General features: G+C 50.8%; 1 protein-coding gene across 9 annotated transcripts in view; it reads right to left on the reverse strand.

Annotated features, from left to right (window-relative positions):
* The window catches only part of RIN2 (Ras and Rab interactor 2), a 219,659-nt gene that overhangs the window by 22,069 nt on the left and 179,955 nt on the right, over positions 1-17,635 (reverse strand). For 8 of the 9 annotated variants that reach the window (XM_032604441.1, XM_032604442.1, XM_032604444.1 and 5 more), the window contains 4 exons: positions 14,995-15,106; positions 11,152-11,224; positions 6,996-7,087; positions 2,523-3,677 (listed from right to left, as the gene is read on the reverse strand). In XM_032604441.1, coding sequence (XP_032460332.1) covers positions 2,523-3,677; positions 6,996-7,087; positions 11,152-11,224; positions 14,995-15,106 — 1,432 coding nt within the window. The remainder of the gene's footprint in view (positions 1-2,522; positions 3,678-6,995; positions 7,088-11,151; positions 11,225-14,994; positions 15,107-17,635) is intronic. The other variant, XM_032604450.1, reaches the window with a different exon arrangement.

Here is a 17,635-nt window from a genome sequence, read left to right on the forward strand (position 1 = left end):
TTCCATTTAGGTTGATACATAATATTGGGCAGAGTTCCCTGTGCTATATAGTAGGTCCTTGTTGGTTATCCATTGTAAATACAGCAGCGTGTACCTGTCAATCCCACCCTATCCCCCTTAATTTCTGATGAGAAAATATGAACACAGGCCACGGCCGGGGAGAGGGGTGAGGTTCGAAAACCATGGCCTTTGAATCAGACAGAAGGAAGTTCAGAAGCTGCACGGGCTAATTCCTGGCCGGCGTGGCCCTGGGACACCCCGCTCCACCTGGCAGAGCCCTGCCTTGCTACATGGCACACGGATGTCTGCTTCACTGGGCTGAGGCCAGGACCCACTGCCATCGCTTGGACAGGCGGCCTGGCTCAAATTAGGGGCGCCCTAGACGTCAGCTTCCCTTCTCCTTACGACCTTAGATTTTAAATTGAAAGCTGCATCCTTCCGGAGCAGCAAAGTGTTTGCAGCAAAGACTGCTGGCCAAATTCAAATTTGTTTTCGGAGAAAAGGAGATTTGGTGCTCCAAGAGCAAGTACCCTCTCTGAACTTCACCCACAAAGAAGCTGGCAGGAGAGCTTCCTGGGACGGGCGCTTCTGTTGGTGCTCACAGCATCGGCGGGGAAGGAAGGGAAGGCCTGGTTCCCCAGGGAGGAGCCTCCTCTCCGTGGGCTGGTTGGCGCTGCCGGCCACATAACCCAGGGCTGACATCAGCGCCCGCAGAGGAAGCCGCTCCTGCTGGTTCGGGGTCTGAGCGGGTCTCCTCTGAGAGGCAGGCTCTGGGGGGCGGGGACAGAGGGGGCCTGGGTGGCTATTCTGTTGTCCCGAAGGCGTTTCCCTCTCTAAGGCACATCCTGGGGCACATTCCTTCCAGCGTTCTCTCCAGCAGCCCAGCTCTAACCACGCCCCATCAACCCAGGCACAAGCCATAGGAAAACAAACAAGGCTTTGATTCCTTTGTGAGAAAATCAAAAAGCTGCTGAAACCCAAAGGAGAGAGAGGGAGAGAGAGGGAGAAGGAAGGAGAGAGAGACAGAGAGACAACACTTGCTACCACACACTGTTTACTCCTTTCGTCAAACGGACCCAATCAGAAAGAGAAATTGGGGTTTTGCTTTATAAACGGCCTGCAAATGTTTGGGAGCCCTTCTGGCTGCTGTGCCCTGTCAATGAGGTCTCTGAAACTAGCCTTTCAGAGTCAATCTTCTTAAGTTAAAAAAAAAAAAAAAAATCCCTTAACACTCTTGCCTTGGAAAAAAAAGATGGCTTGCCAAATTCAATTTTCCCTTGGCCAAAGTAACCATTAGCAATTCAGCCTTCCAACAAGGTTATAAAGAAAGTATTTCCCCTTGACTTCGGAGAAAACACCTTTCATGTGACCTCCAAATATGTGACTTAGTTTAAAGGTACACAAACCAACTTGTCCATTTGATTTTTTTTGTTGTTGTTTTTTTTTTGCTTACTCCCTCACAGTGCTATTTACTGAATTCTGTGATGGGAAGCTGGCAAGGCGGTTACCCTCTGGGGAGAAGGGGGACAAGGCGGGGATCCCAGGGGGCTCTGGATGCTGTCATGTTCTGCTGAGCTGGGGCTTGTTCCCTGTGGAAACTCACCCAGCTGCACACCGTGGGCTCTGCCCTCTTCTGAGGGTAAAAAGGGCACTTCCCAACCAAAGCAGCGCAAACCCCCCGCCTCTCAGAAGACAGCAAAAAACGCCTTTTCCTTGCACACAACCTGCAGAGACGCACCTTCAGGAGACCCTCAACAGTCGTGTCACACACACAGCACAAAATCAGGTGGGCAAACGGATCCTCAGAAGGCAAGCTCCATCCCTGAACAGACCCATCTGCTGCTCCATCGGTCACCCCCCACCCCAAACATGTCCAAGCCTGGCGCATAGCAGCCAAGTCAGGTATAACGTGAAGTCTCCTTCAAGAAGCTGTGCTTCCAGTTCAAATCAGCCCAGGGGCTGCAGTGTGTTGCTGTTTTGAACTCCAGAGAAAACTCCATCCAAGAGAACTAACACAGGATGCGCTGTCCTGCCAGGCTACATATATCTATCTATCTATCTATCTATATCTATATCTATATATATATTTGTTGTAGTTTTATTGAAGTATAGTTGATTTACAATGTCATGCTAGTTTCAGGTGTCTAGCAAAGTGATTCAGATATACAGATATATATATTTTCTTTTTCAGCCTCCTTTCCCATATAGGTTATTATGAAATATTAAGTATAGTTTCCTGTGCTATACAGTAAGTTCTTGTTGGTTATCTATTTTATATAGAGCAATGTGCATCTGTTAATCCCAACCTCCTAATCTATCCCTACCCCCCTTTCCCTTTGGTAACCGAAAGTTTGTTTTCTATGTCTGTGAGTCTCTTTCTGTTTTGTAAATAAGTTCATCTGGGTCTTTTTTTTTTTTTTGATTCCACATATAAGCGATTATATATATATATATATATAATATATATATATATATATATATATATATATTTTTTTTTTTTTTAAGTCAAGGTGGGTACTCACCTATTTGGTCTTCGGGGATCAGCGACTCGATGGGGGGGTCCAGCTCCGAGCTCTGGGACAAGTAGTTCTTCACCTGGGTCATGAACTGCCGGACGGTCTGCAACAGGTCCGTGCTGGACACGTGGCACTCCTTGTTCTCCTGCAGGAAGCTCACGTAGTCCTGCACCAGGCAGCCGAAGTAGGTGCGCTTGTCGCGGGCCAGCTCGGCGATCCTACGCACCATGCGCTTCTCGGGGGTCAGGAAGGAGCTGAACACCCCGCTCATCTTGCGGAGCTGGGACTTGACGAGCTTGGGCAGCACGAAGGAGCTGTTCCTCTTCTTCTTGGACTTGATGGGGGGGGCCATAGTCTCCTGGTCGCTCTCCACGTCGTAGTCCTCCAGGCTGCTGTTGGTGTCCGCCTCGTAGCCAAACAGGGGCATGCTGCGGTCCAGGTCCAGCGAGTCGGAGGAGGAAGTGGAAATGCTCATGTCACTCAGCCTCTGTCTGCCTCCGCGCCACGGGGGCCGGGATGGGGATGCAGGGGCGGCGGCCGGCCGGGCCCTCGTGCAATCCCGCGGGGCCTCCTCCTCCACCGCCTCCACCGCCGCCGGGGCTCCACCTGCGCCGCCGGCCGGGCCCGCCGCGGGCTCCGGGAGAGGCCGGCCGCCGATCAAGGTCTTGGCGCCGCCCTCCGCCTCGAGAAAAGACGCCTGCTTCTTGAGCCGGGGCGGAGGGACGGGCGTTGGTTTCGCTCCAAGCCGAGCTCCGTCGCCGTGTTGGAGATGGGCCACGGTTTCCGGCATGCTCGCGGCGGCCGCGGGCCCGGACAGCTGGGGGCTGCCGTGCGCACTATTAATAGCGGGGGGCGGGGGCCGGGGTGGGGGGGACCGAGGCCTCTCCGTGCCATTCGCGTCGGGGGGAGTCCGGGTGCAGGGCCGCTTCGGGCCTCCGCCGAGCTCCTGGCTGTGCACTTTGAAGAACAGAGGATTAATAAAGCACAGGGCTCCGTTGGTCTGGCTGCACTCCAGCTCCGAGGGCGTCCTGGTTTTTATAGAATGCACTCCATTTATAAGGCAGAGCTGACGCGAGGCAGGACCCACACCGTCGGAGGAGAGAGGCCTACGGGGAGGTGGAGGGTTTGGGGGTTTGTTGTCAGCTGGAGAGCTCCAAAAATCTGAAAGTCATTATCAGTGAACACAAGAATGTAAATACAGCGCACTCGGCCAGTCCTTCACAGAAAATCACACTTGCCTGGCAATGCGCAGCTTTGGAAGGGGAGGCGCTGCTACACTGCAGTGTGGTGTTTTTCTTTCTTTCTTTCTCTGTCTCTCTCTCTCTCTTTTTTTTGTTTTTGTTTTTGTTTTTGTTTTAACTGCATTCCTTTACTGGAAAGGGTGGAAATGCTGCCAGGCCCAGCTGCCGGCTCGTGGGAAGGCTCCGGAGGCTTTTCACCCTCAAAGCCCTTGCGGGATGGCTTGGCTGTGGCACTGAGCCGGCCAGGCCTTTCCCCAGGTGAGGAAAAAGGAACTGGGGTGGTTACAGTACGAGCTCAGAAAAGGCCATGGGACTCCCTACTTGCTCCACAAAGACCAAGTCCTCCCACTCAGCAGCAGCATCCTTTCTGATTCCTTCTCCCGGGGTGCCCTCCGCAGGGGGGCCCACAGTTCCCCTTTAATAGGCAGGACCAGCAGCTGGGCCTGGCGGACGTTACACAATCTGCCTGGGGTTTGACACATTCAGCATTAAAACCCAAAAGGAGGAAAAATACACTCACGGGTCCCATCAGCAAAAAACAGGACAGCCAGCTCATGCAAAGGTTAAGTGCAAGTTCGCCCGTCCATCTTTGTGGTTTGCTGCCCATCCTTCCCAAATCCTGCAACCTCCTGGCCTTGACTGTCGGTGCTCAGCACTCTGGAGTACTGCACATCGCTGACTGCAGCCGTACTGCCTGGGCGCCCTTTGACAGATGGGTCTGTTTTCCACGCAGATCAAGGGAGGCAGTGGTGGTGCTGAACACCTGTTGTAATTTCCATCTGGAATAGGTTCTTGTCTCTACAGTTCTGCCTTGTTGTGTTTGCTGAAACTGTGTTTCTTTCCCGAGGGCCCAGAATGGCTGGTCACAGGGGCCTGGGGAGAGGCTGAGGCTGGGAGCCCTGGCCCTGTCCTGTCTGTGCTGTGAACATGCCTGACCTTGACTTGTGTCGCCCGCTTTCTCTCATCCTTCCTTCCCTCTAGGTCTGTGCTGTCCAATAGGGGAGCCAGCAGCCACCTGTGGCCAGTGAGCGCTTGAAATCCAGCTCGTAAACGGAGGGGCTCCATTTTCCATTTATTTCAGGTGAATCAATTTAAATGTAAAAACTGACACAATTCAGTTACTGGGAAACTCTAAAGTATGTGAAACTTTATATGAAACTACTTTTTCAGTTGTAGATGTAACGAAATCTAAATACAGATCCATGTATTTCTGACAAAAATTTAGTGCCTGAATAGAGATGTGCTATAAGGATAAAATACATACTGGATTTCAAACACTTAGCATGAAAAAAAGAAGGTAAAATATTTGATCAATACTTTAAAAAATAGGGATGATATATTGAAATAACATTGCAGATATCACATTAAGTAAATTGTAAAAATTAATCGCACCTTTAATTTTCTTTCATGTGGCTACTAGAAAATTTAAAGGTACACACTGGCTTGCCTTACATCTATTTCTACTGGCCAGTGTAGAGCAGCTCTCGCCTCCTTTGCATCCTCCTTAGACTCCCCCTGCCACCGCTGTAAGACTTTACAAACTTAGAACACTTAGTTCCCATGTTATGTATTCCTCCCATACAGACTAAACCTGGGGAGTGGGGGAGAGGGAGGGACCCTATGCATCTTTGAACCCTTGTTGTGGGACATAGGGTCTGCCACATAGCAGACCCTCCAGAAAGACTTGTTGGACAAACAAATAAATTAGGTACAGGATTTTTTAAAGTGCTGTCTCTTCACGGAATGGATGAGGTGCACGTTGACCATTACGCATTGAATATCTGTTAATGAGACCTTATTTGCCTCCGGTGAATGGCCACCAGACCAAGCTCTTTCTGCTTCGATCTTTGCAGGGCATAAGTGCTGTCCCTGATACTTCGGTCCTGGAGCCCCGGCACGAAGCACACACAGCAGGCTGACCACCGAACCAGGAGTCCTGGGGATGGAGGTCACCAGAGGAAACGGAGACCTGGTGCATGTCCTCAAGAGGCCTATAATCTAGTTGATGATCTGATCTTAAATTCAGGAAATGTTTTAAACTCTCTCCAAAGGTGTGTAAAGCTCGGTGGCAGAGATGGTGTGACTTTTCAGCAGGAACATTTATGCGGCCCTGATATTTTTACCTGGATTCTATTTCCCAGTCCTGAAACCCAGCTGCCCATCAGACAGGCCTCAGATGCATGTGGCAATTCTTTTGAAACCAAGTTTCAGAGGGGAATGTGAATCTACCTCCAGGCTTCTCTATGCATTTTGTAGGCTCTCTTGGCAATGGTACCCGCTTCAGAACAAGTTCTTTAGATTTAGGGGCAAACTGGCCGAAGGAGGGACACATATATTTCTTATTTGCTGGGTCAAGTATTACAGTTTCTTAGGTCCTTGGAATCCTGGTAGTTGCACTTCAGAATCCCAAACTCAAATACTATATACTGGTATATAAACTCAAATACTATGGCCTGGTTGTTCATCTATCTGAAGACTGAAGCCCCAAAATCTTAAGAGAATTCCCCCTTCCCATCGAGGAGGAAAACATTTTTTGTGAAAGTTAAACCCACGCGGGTTCCCCAGGGCAACAGAACCAAGAAGTGACACTGAGGGAGTGGTGTGTCCTGAGCCCCTGCCATCGACCGTCCACCACGGGGCTGGGTTGAGGGGCATTGGCAAAGGGCAGGAGGGGAAGCGAGCGCCCAGCTGGCCGGAGTGAGGATACACGGCGGCGTAAGGGACGTGGCCCAGAACACCAGGGCCGGAACTGAGCAAGAAAGGAGCTGAGACAGATGTTACTCTGGAAGCCTGCGCTGTCAAATTCCTCAAAGCACAGAAATGCCGTCAATACCGTGTGTTCCTCTAGAATAAGACTCATGCACACGAGGTGCCCGCACTGGCTTTCCCCGTCCATCAGGCACGGCCTTTCCCCAGCAAGATGCCACAGAAGGGCGGGACCCATGACAGAGGTTCACCTTACCTTAAGACTTGGACATTTGGGGGAGCTCAAACTCATCGACGGGAGATGCTGGGGAGAATTCGTGGGCTACTCGGGCAAACTCGGCACCTGCCTCTGAGAGCTGGTTGGACGTCTGACTTAGAAAAAGACTCTCAGAAGGTGTGACTCAGGGCCTCATGGAGTTCTACCATGGAGATGAGGGTTGCTTTCTGACGCAACGATGTATCGTCTGGAGGAAGCATTGGCTCTGCTCCATGTTTTTACATCAAGAGAAACCGGGCAGGGGCACCCACTTACTTAGTCCCAGCTGGGCTAGTTCTTCAAGCTGAGCCTCAGTCTTGGCTGTTGAAATGGCATAAGGCAGCTTCAAGGTAAACGGCAGGACGTCCCTGATTTTTCAAAAGAGAGAATACATGTAATTACATGTCTTGTTCTGTCTCTTGCTTTCATTTCCATCCTAGAGATGTTTTAGCTTAAACTATTTATCTTTGTTTTATTTTTTAATTGAAGTGTAGTTGACTTGCAGTGTTTCAGGTATACAGCGAAGTGATTCAGTTTTATACATACAGATTCTTTTCCGTTATAGGTTATTACAAGGTACTGAATAGAGTTCCCTGTGCTACACAGCAGGTCCCTGTTGTTTGTCTATAGTTTAACTATTGCAGATGGCCCAGACATCACAGCATACCCAACCAGACTCGTCTTTACTGATAGGACTGTGGGATCACTGCTCCTGCCTGTGTTAACACACGCAGGACAGGCTGAGAGACAAGCCCGCATGGTTTCAGTATTTGCAGCGAGGACCAAATTGCCTTCCTGGGCGGCTAAGCCGTATCTAGAGTTAATATCAGAATCGCTAACTATGTTGGTGGATCCATCACACGAATAACACGTTAGGTATTGATTTGCTAGATGCTCTGAATGTTGGGCCCCGACTCCCTGGGCAGGAATGTGTGATCCTAAACCAAAATGTATTACCCCCCTGCCTTAGGCACGGCAGATTCTCAATGAATGTCTGTTGGTGTTCTTTGTGACGTGTTCCAGCTACAGCCCATGTATTGTCCTTTGTGTGCTGGGGACAGGACTCCCTCTCGAGTCTTAAGGCAGTGCTTCTCTAACGGTAAGGTGCACCTGAATCTCTGGGGGGTCTTGAGGCTGCACTCTGACTCAGCAGGTCGGGGGGAGGCCGGAGGTTGGGCGTTTCTGTCAAGCTCCCTGACCCTGGGCCATGGTTTGAGCAGAAAGGCAAATCTAAAGGACCTCATGTGACAACACTTCCCCCAAGCAGCATCACGCCACGTGTAGCCCAGGAAACAAATGCACTGCAGCATCACAGACCAGCAGACCCAAGAGGAAGGAGCTGGGCTGGCACCAGGCTCCTGCTGCGGCCAGGGCATAGCGTCGCCACCATGACCTCCTGCTTTCTCCGAAAGGGCGGAGGCAGACTTCAAAAGCACTTGTTCATCTTCATGCACAAGGGTTAGGATCAGGCTCTAAGCACTGATGAAATCCTCACGGGGCTCAGCACAGGGCCTTGCCTGACACAGATAGGGAGAGAATGTGTTTTGAATAAATGGATGAATGAACATGCAATGACAAGGGTGACTTATCAGAAAAGGACTTATTTTTTTCAGTGGTGGCACTGGCGTTACAAAGAAAGAACTCATTCATCCATCCAGCAAAGTCTATGGTCATCTATGACGTGCCAGGTGCTGGGAACAAAACAGACAAAGTCCCCACCTGCACAGAGCTTCACTCCAGCGGACGCCAGCAGACAGAGAACAATAAAGCAATTCATAGAATACACAGGAAGGGGATGTGCCCCATGGATAAGAGTAAAGCACAAAAGGGGAAAAATAAAGAGGGTTCAAGTGTGAGAGTTGGCCAGGGAAGGCCCCCTGAGCAGGTAGCATTTGACTGAAGATCTAAAGGTGGCCAGGAAGTAAACTATGAGGGAAAGAACATTCCAGGCAGAAGGAGCAGCAGGTGCAAAGGCCCTGGGGTGGGAAAGGGTCTGGCATGTATGAAGAACAGCAAGGAGACACCCCCCCGTCCCCCTCCCCCCGTGGCTGGGGTGGAGAAAGTGAGGACAAAGCTCGGAGCTCCTGCCTGTGTTCTGTCAACACAAGATGACCTGAACATTTCCACTGAAGAAAATAACTATACCAAACAACTAGTCGTTTACGGTAAGATTGGGCAACACTGTAGGCTGAATCAGATTAAATCTGGATGACTGGAGACTTTTGGAACCCTTGAGGCTGTTGACAATGAATAACAAATTAGTAAGGTCGATGGAAAGAGCAAAACACGAGGGCTCACATAAATGCTAGGAGTTGGCATTCGGGAGGCTCCTCTTTCCTGGGGTATTAAGCCCGGGTCACCTCCTGCTTCCAGGAGACCCTTTCATCTGTCCCCACTGTGAGCACCTCGTCCACTTGCATCTGTTCTGGATGAAACAGGTGGAGCGTCAGGGGATGCAGCGTTTGTATAAGAGCTGCTGCCGGACCCAGGAGAGGCCATGGCCCTGATTATGATGTTAAATGAAGACTATTGAGACCAGAATTTTGTAACGTCAAAGCATCATGCAAATCTGTATTTCCATGGCTGTACCCACTTAATGAAAACCTACTTTCTTTAGGCAATTGGGAGGAAAGCCACACATAACAAAACCAACCTACGTTTATTTGAAGGTTTTACTTTGCCCAATGCAGTACCTAGAGCCTAAATATTGCATCATTGGTTTGGGTTTTCCTTAATGACAGAGATGACAGGAAGCTACACCCGTCAGTCACTAATGGGTGGTTTTAGGCTTTGATCTCCTAGAAAATTAGATGTTGTGTGTGAGTAGCCTCCCACCGTGCCAGCCAAGGGCATGACACAGCCTCTCCTCTCTCTCTCTCTCTCTCTCTCTCTCTCTCTCTCTCTCTCTCTCTCTCTCACTCACTCACACACACACACACACACACACACACACACACACACAAGAGGGGGCGCCTCCATCTCACCTAACCCTGGTTCTAAAACTTGCATAACAGACAGAATAAAGCCATCTTCTGTATAAACGTTTCACTCAAGAGTTTTAATGCATGCATAAGTTAGATTTATTTTTTTTATATTTTTTTACTCTATATGTCCTATCTCTAAAGGGGAGGAGACTGACTATTAATCTCAAAATGTCAACGCAGGGATTTGCCTGTGAGCATCTTGTGTTGGCATCATGCTTTGTGGGTCACCAAGCCTTCTAGGTACTCTGTCCCCTTCAGTCACCAAGCGACTCCAGACAGCGGCACTTAGTTTACAGTGACCACTGAGGGGAGAGATGGTACCTTTCGTGCATGGCTGCCAAATCCTGTTTTATAGGTGGGCTGATCTTTCACAACAGCAGGTTCATCAAGGAGCAAACTATAACGTGTAGATGTCGGCCAGCCTCACCTCTGACCGACACACCAGGGTTGACAGTCACTCCCAGGGGCTGCCGGGCTCATGCCAGTGCAGGTGTGCATCCCTGGGGATGTGAGGGCTTCTGCACTGGCCTCCTCGATTTGGGCGGACTTCCTCACACAGGTGAGGGCTCCTGCCCACACCCTGGCAGGTGGCAGCCCCTGCAGGGCACTCACAGGGCTCTGGTCCCATTCTGGAGGAAGCCCCCCACGTCTTCCCGCTGGGCTCCCCCTCTGGAAGTGCCCTCCCCCATGAGGCCACTGACTGCAGCTTCGGCTGGCCTGGCCTGGGGACCTCCAGGAGTGGATAGCTTGGTGCCTACCTTCCCCCCAACCCCCAAGGATCTAGCCCGTCTCTGCTCTATCGGCTGTGACGGATGCACAAGAAAAACCAAGGAGGCCAACTGAGCCAGGCTACCTGAGGGGAGGCAACATCGACCTCTGCAGACAATGAGTTTTGAGCCTCATTCGTGGAAAGAACCCTTGATTTGAGAAACTGGGATGGCTCACAGGAAAGAAAGAAGAAAGCCTTCCGCAACTTGCACTCCCCTGACACTTTTTAACATCGGGATTTGGGGCTTGGCTTCATGTAGACTGAAACAGTCCCTTTAGTTACAAAAAAGACAGGGGTACCCAGCGGGCCTGAAGGAGAGCGGTGCAAGGTTTATGGACGGGTTGAAGGAACCACATTTCTAGATGGTCTGCATCCACTGGGTTTTTTTCAGAAACATTATCAGGGACCTTTAAATGTTACACGCTTGCATCACGGGTCCCTTTCTGCGTGCGCGTGTTATTTTACACTTAGAGGGGCTGGGCTGGTTATTCTGATCTTAATTAAGCCTGGCACAGGGGGCCTGGTGACCCTTTCACCTCAGGGGCCAATCCTTCCAGGGACATTCAATAGGTGACAAGCCTTCCAGAGCCCTGCGCCTGGGACGAATCAAGAAACCCGGGGGCCGGGGATAGCGCACACGCCAAGCAGGGGCTTGAAATCGGGAGACGAAGAGCCTTACCTGCTGATGCAGTAGAAAGCAATGAGCCGGAATAAATCCGCAAAACTGATTCCTGAGCCTTCCAGGGAAAAGGCTGGAAAAGAGAGAGTTTGGAAACCAGCTGAGTGTCCCTGAGCGCATCCTGGGAAAGGAAAGGCCCTCAGTGCTGGATGTTGCCTGCTGCGAGGGCAGGAGCATCTCTCTGCTCCCTGACCGACTCTCGCACGGCTGACAGGAACCAGCTGTGCGGCCGCCAGACACAGGCCAGGGGAGGGGCTGGGGGCCTAGAAGTCTGGCCCCTGACTCATTGGAGCACGTGCTCCAGTGCCGGGTAAACAGACCAGCGTGGACTCAAATGACACAGCTTAAAGTTTGGGATGCAAAGCTGGGCAGGGTCCAGGGGCCAGACTGGCAGGAGTGAGAGGCCTTCAGGAGACAGGGCTTGGGGGACGCCAAGGCCCCACCGGCCCTTGACCCTCCCGGGCTGGACCTCCTGGGTCACAATCCTCTTTGCCAAAATGGGCCACTTCTGGTACAGACACGAGGCAGAGAAGGAGCTCGAGGCTTGGAGGATAACACGGGGCTCTCATAAATCAGCTTTGAGTTCAACTCTGTAGGAAAGATTCTAAAATTCATTTATTTAGCCCCTACCCACTCCCACCACCACCACCAAGCGTGCAAGCATGCAAGAAATATTCTGTCAAGTCGGTGTGCCATTTCATACATCTTCTAGTTGCTGGAACAGAGAGTGGCTTGACTTCAAAAATTCATGTATTTGCCAACCACTCGTCACTCCCTCTTTGCTGAAATGCCATCCCTGCAGCCAGTCTTCCAGCAACATTCCAAAGAGCCTCAGCTGTGTGAAGATTTCCTCAATCAGACGAGTTTCTCTCCCTTCCATAGCCTCATTTATTTTGCTTATTACTTGCTTACATTGTATTATTTCACTTACTATTTCTGTAGCACCCAAAACACATCTATACCTCCACAGATATACCATGAGCGACAGACAGACAGACACAGAAACAGAAACACACACACATGTGCACCACAGTTTCGTGAGTTAAGTAAAAGGGAATGGACTTGGGGTAGGTTAACCTGTCTGAGCCTCGGTTTTCTCATCTGTAAAACGGACAATAACTGTACTTCCCTCGTCTCCCAGAAGGATAGTAGTGGGAAGTGCAATTTTTTTTTTTTTTTTTGCGGTACGCGGGCCTCTCACTGTTGTGGCCTCTCCCGTTGCGGAGCACAGGCTCCGGACGCGCAGGCTCAGCGGCCATGGCTCACGGGCCCAGCCGCTCTGCGGCATGTGGGATCTTCCCGGACCGGGGCACGAACTCGTGTCCCCTGCATCGGCAGGCGGACTCTCAACCACTGCGCCACCAGGGAAGCCCCGGAAGTGCAATTTTTTAACAAATGTAGTAACTTAGGGTCTTCCCTGGTGGTCCAGTGGGTAAGACTCCACGTTCCCAATGCAGAGGTCCCAGGTTCAATCCCTGGTCAGGAAATTAGATCCCACACACATGCCGCAACTAAGAGTCCGCATACTGCAACTAAGGAGCCGGCGCAACCAAATAAGTAAATAAATGAACATTAAAAACAAATGGAGTAACGTGAAAGAAATCTACACAGATATGAGGTGGTACTTATTATGAAACACACTGTCCAGATGTTATGATAAAATATCTATGTTTTTAAAGCCAGCCCTTTCTCTCTCGGTGCACCTCAATTTGCAGAGAAGGTAGACCCTGGCCGGGAAGGGGCCATCCTGGTGGGACTGAGGCCTTGTGGCAATCAGTTATAGGCAGGTTAATTCGTTGCTCAGACTAGCTCTTTCAGCCACTTTAAGTCACCTGGAGAGGACTAGGGAAGTGATAAAAGTCTTTACAAAATAGGGAGGAAATTGTTCAGCCAGGGAGGGACCTCAGGTGAACAAGTAAAGCTTAAAGTACAAACACTAACTGTACTTATTGCAGGAGGGGAAGGAGGGATTTGCAGGCTAACTTATCATGGTTAACTTTGGCTGTTAGAAGGTATTTAAAAACCACTTAGAGGGGCTTCCCTGGTGGCGCAGTGGTTGAGGGTCCGCCTGCCGATGCAGGGGACACGGGTTCGTGCCCCGGTCTGGGAGGATCCCACATGCCGCGGAGCGGCTGGGCCCGTGAGCCATGGCCGCTGAGCCTGCGCGTCCGGAGCCTGTCCTCCGCAACGGGAGAGGCCACAACAGTGAGAGGCCCGCGTAACGCATAAAAAAAAAAAAAAAAAAAAAAAAAAAAAAAAAACCACTTAGAGGACTTCCTTGGTGGTGCAGTGGTTAAGAATCCTCCTGCCAATGCAGGGAACATGGGTCCGGGAAGATCCCACATGCCACGGAGCCACTAAGCCCGTGCGCCACAACTACTGAACCTGCACCCTAGAGCCCGTGAGCAACAACTACTGAGTCCATGTGCCACGACTAACTGAAGACCACGTGCCTAGTGCCCGTGCTCTGCAACAAGAGAAGCCACCACAATGAGAAGCCCGCGCACCGCAACGAAGAGTAGGTCCTGCTCGCCGCAACTAGAGAGAGCCTGCACGCAGCAACGAAGACGCAACGCAGCCAAAAGTAAATATATAATTAAAAAAAGAAAAACAACCACTTAGATATATCACTTCTTGGCTAGCTGAGCTTCAAAAGCCAACTCAGAATCACCTTTCTTCATTTAATATTTAATTCATTGCCTTTCAGATGGTGGGTTTGAAATCTACCTTCTGATTCCCTCCTAATGTAAATAAACTGGCGGATCATTAGCCAGGTTCAGTGACTGCTCAGATGACTTTGCACGTGGAAGCTTTTCCCTGAAGCCAGGGACCTTGGGAGAGGCCTGGAGGGAAAACATCATGGGACCTGAGGCCAGTCATACATCACAGAGAGGCTGCTCCAGAAACACCTCCTCCAGACCCAGTTAATGACTCTTGGGCTCAGCAAGACTATGAACTCTGGGCTGAGTGGAAGCCAGTATCTGCCCTGAAATTGGTCTCAGGACCTTCGGCTCCTTCCAAGGCAGGGACTGAGGCTCGCTCAGGTTATAACGAGAACCTGGTCTCCGTCATCTTATTGGATAGTTGACCAGCATCCAAACTCGCCTTCACACCTCAGCTTGCTCACCTGTGGCTCAGTGAAGCCTCCCCCTTGGGGGTGTAGGTGCATCTTCTGATTGCTGCTGGGAGCCTGTCAGGACATCAGGACTGTTTGTTCCCTTTCCCATTGAAAACTTGGCCTTCCAAGATTTCAGATTTCCAATGACCATGGTTCAGCAGAAAGAAACTGACACTCCTGACCACTATCCCTCCAAAACTTCAGCCAGTCCATTTTTTCCAAAGGGCTAGGTTCTGCCTACGATCAGCTGCCTTTGATAGCACACTGAACAGTGATGGCCTAGAGGGAACATATCCCCTCAAGGACTATTCACAGAGCTGTGCAGACACACTCTTTGGAGTGAGAGCCCATAAAAAGGCTCAGCGGTACAGCCCACCCTGCAGCTCAGTCATCAGCAAACCTGGGGACCGCGCCCTGCATAATCGGGAAGAGGGCGAGGAAACCAGCCTCTGTTAGGCCCCTGCTGTATGCCAGGCAGTAGAAGGCGAACCTTGCACACAGGTTGTTTAACTGAACTGTTAACACTGTACAGATGTCGCTATACAGATAAGAAAACCGAGACTCCTAGGGTAGGTTACCCGCCCAGTCATCCTGGGGACAAGCGATAGCGCTGGGACACAGACCCACGTCTGTTCGTCTCAAAGTGCAGGCTCTCTCCTCTTCTACTGGCTCAAAGACCCCAGGCCCCCGTGTCACCGGGACCTAACCACCCGATGACCACTTACTGTATGTGCTTTCCTTTATGGCAAATTCCTTGAGTGGGGCTCCAAATTCACAGGGCAGGCGAAGGGAGAGGACTTTCTTCTGCATTTTGGTGGATTTACGAACCAGGAAGATCTAGGGCGGGGAAAAAAAATTCACATCTCAAAGGCTGGGACCTGGGCATGTGATAACCTGCACACCCAGCATCCATGAGTGGAGCCTCTCCTGTAGCCGAACTACACGGCTTAAGGCAGAACACTACTGCCATGGAAAGGGGTGATGAGCAGGCAGGCCACAGATGCCCTTCTTGGGTAACTGGCCTCAGGAGAATCCCACTTTCCCTTTGCCAGAACCTTCTCCATGAGGCTAAGTCTGCAAAAGCATTTTCAGTCTGGTGACTGCTTTACAGCTCACGGTACATATTCTCTAGGCTGTGTCTGATAAAGGCATCCTGGTTGACGAACCCTAAATTTCTAGACACAGGTAACGCGGCTAAGCCATAGGTGGTGAATTAGAAGTTCTTTGGCTAATTTGGCTTATGGGTGTATTTAAGATAGAAATCTGAACTTGCTGCCAACAGTGGAAAAGAACAAGGTTTTTTGTTTTTCACATTAAAATCCGAACGTCTAGCTTCTCTTGGAGAATGGGATGATAAGGCAAGACCAGGCATGGCCACATCCGCTGGAGCTGAAAATGGCAACTTCCCTTGGGAGACAGGTAGCTGGGCTCTGAGGTTCGCCACAGCCAACACTGAGGTGGCAGTCCTCACTTTACTCCTGACTCGCTTCACTTTGTGACAGCTCCCTCCAGTTCCAAATAATGTCTTTAGATATATGGGGTTTTTTTTGGTTTTTTTTTTGTTTTTTGTTTTTGCAGTACATGGGCCTCTCACTGTTGTGGCCTCTCCCATTGCGGAGCACAGGCTCCGGACGCGCAGGCTCAGCGGCCATGGCCCACGGGCCCAGCCGCTCCGCGGCATGTGGGATCCTTCCGGACCGGGGCACGAACCCGCGTCCCCTGCATCGGCAGGCGGACTCCCAACCACTGCGCCACCAGGGAAGCCCTAGATGTATGTTTAAACCCACCCAACCCCCGGTGCTGATCTCAGGAGACCATCCTAGCCTCTGTCACTGCAGAGGTGAGTATGCCGTGCACTGCTCTGTGCAGGCCATGCACTGCACAACTCCAGGGGGCGCCACCTATTTAGACAACAAATCAAATGGCACTCCTTGGAGTTTGCAGTGTGGTGATCCGCTGCGTCCTTGTTCCTTCCTGGGGTACATGAGCCTTCTCCAAGGATCCCATCCTGTCCTGTTTCTTTACCTACGTCTCTTTCCTCTCCATTTGGATACCTACTCTCTCCTGCTTTTCTAAAGCCTTTTATTTTTTCCACCTAATCTTCATTTCTTTCTCGATGTCCAGTCAATAGCTCCTAAGATGATTTTTGGGGGAGGAGGGGTAATTGGGTATCTGGTAAGGAGACAGGAAGATCTTAAGTTCCCTCTTTTTTCCCAGCACCCATAGGGAGGTAGCCAAAAATTTGCCAGCTCTGGGAGCCAATGGCTCTGGGTCACCCTGAAGCTTAAGCAGGTGTTTCCTCAGTGCTATCAGGTTGAGTAAAAGCCCCAAAGTACTGGTGGGAGGTAGCTGCTGGTAGGTGGAAAGAAGTATCGCTCCCTTAGGGAGGTGGGATCTCCTTGAGCCTTGGGGTCAGGGAGGGCACAACCTCTAAGCTGTATCTCCTGAACGTCTGAAACCTTAGGTCAACAGCTGGTAAGGCATGGCCTACAGACCAAATCCATCCTGCTGCTTGCTTTCACAAACACAGTGTTACTGACATACAGCCTTGCTTCTTGGTTTACATACTGTCTATGGCTATGGCTGCCCTACGATGGCAGAGTCAAGTGGCTGTGACGGAGACTGCATGGGCTACAAAGCCCCAAATAGTGACACTCCGACTCTTTATAGAAACAGTTTGCCGGCCACTGTCTTAGGCTGCAGATGAATCAGGGATGGTGGCAGCCCAAGGACCAGATGCCACCAGAGCTGCTCTTTCAAATCTCTCTCCTTCACACACCTGCCCTTCCTTCTCTTCAGCAGCCTCACTTCTCCTGGTGAATCGTGGCCTCTCCCGTCCTCACCCCACCCTCGGCCTGCCCCACCCCGTCAGGCAGGTCCTGGCCAGGGCTCAGGTAGGTGGAGAACCTTCTGCCTGACTCGTTCCCCATCAGGTCTCAGCAGGAATGGACGTGCCTGACTCCAGGAGTGGGGACGGGCAGGGAGGGGAACTGTTGCCTAGCAACATGGCAACCTCCCTCTTTAGAATTTTTTGCAGAAATACAGGAGCAGACCACTCAGCCTGAAAAAAGTGGGGGGCCTCACAGAAGGGGGTCCTGATCATATAGACCAAAACCAAGGGCAACAACCCGGCACGCTGGCCAAGGAATTCTCTGCAGAGATGATCGAATACTGTGCTTGTCACCCTGAGTGTGTTCCAACAGAGGACTTAGTCCTGTCTGCTTCTGTCAGATGAGAAACAAAGACTCACTTACAAGTCAAAAAGTGATCACTGACAAGCTCTGGCTGATAGAAACTTAAAAGTTTATTTTTGCGCCCAACTGTTACAACATTCTTCAGCCAGCTGCTGAAGGAATTTTCTCCTTG

This window comes from Phocoena sinus, chromosome 15 (assembly GCF_008692025.1).
Source record: "Phocoena sinus isolate mPhoSin1 chromosome 15, mPhoSin1.pri, whole genome shotgun sequence".
Classification (NCBI taxonomy): Eukaryota; Metazoa; Chordata; class Mammalia; order Artiodactyla; family Phocoenidae; genus Phocoena; species Phocoena sinus.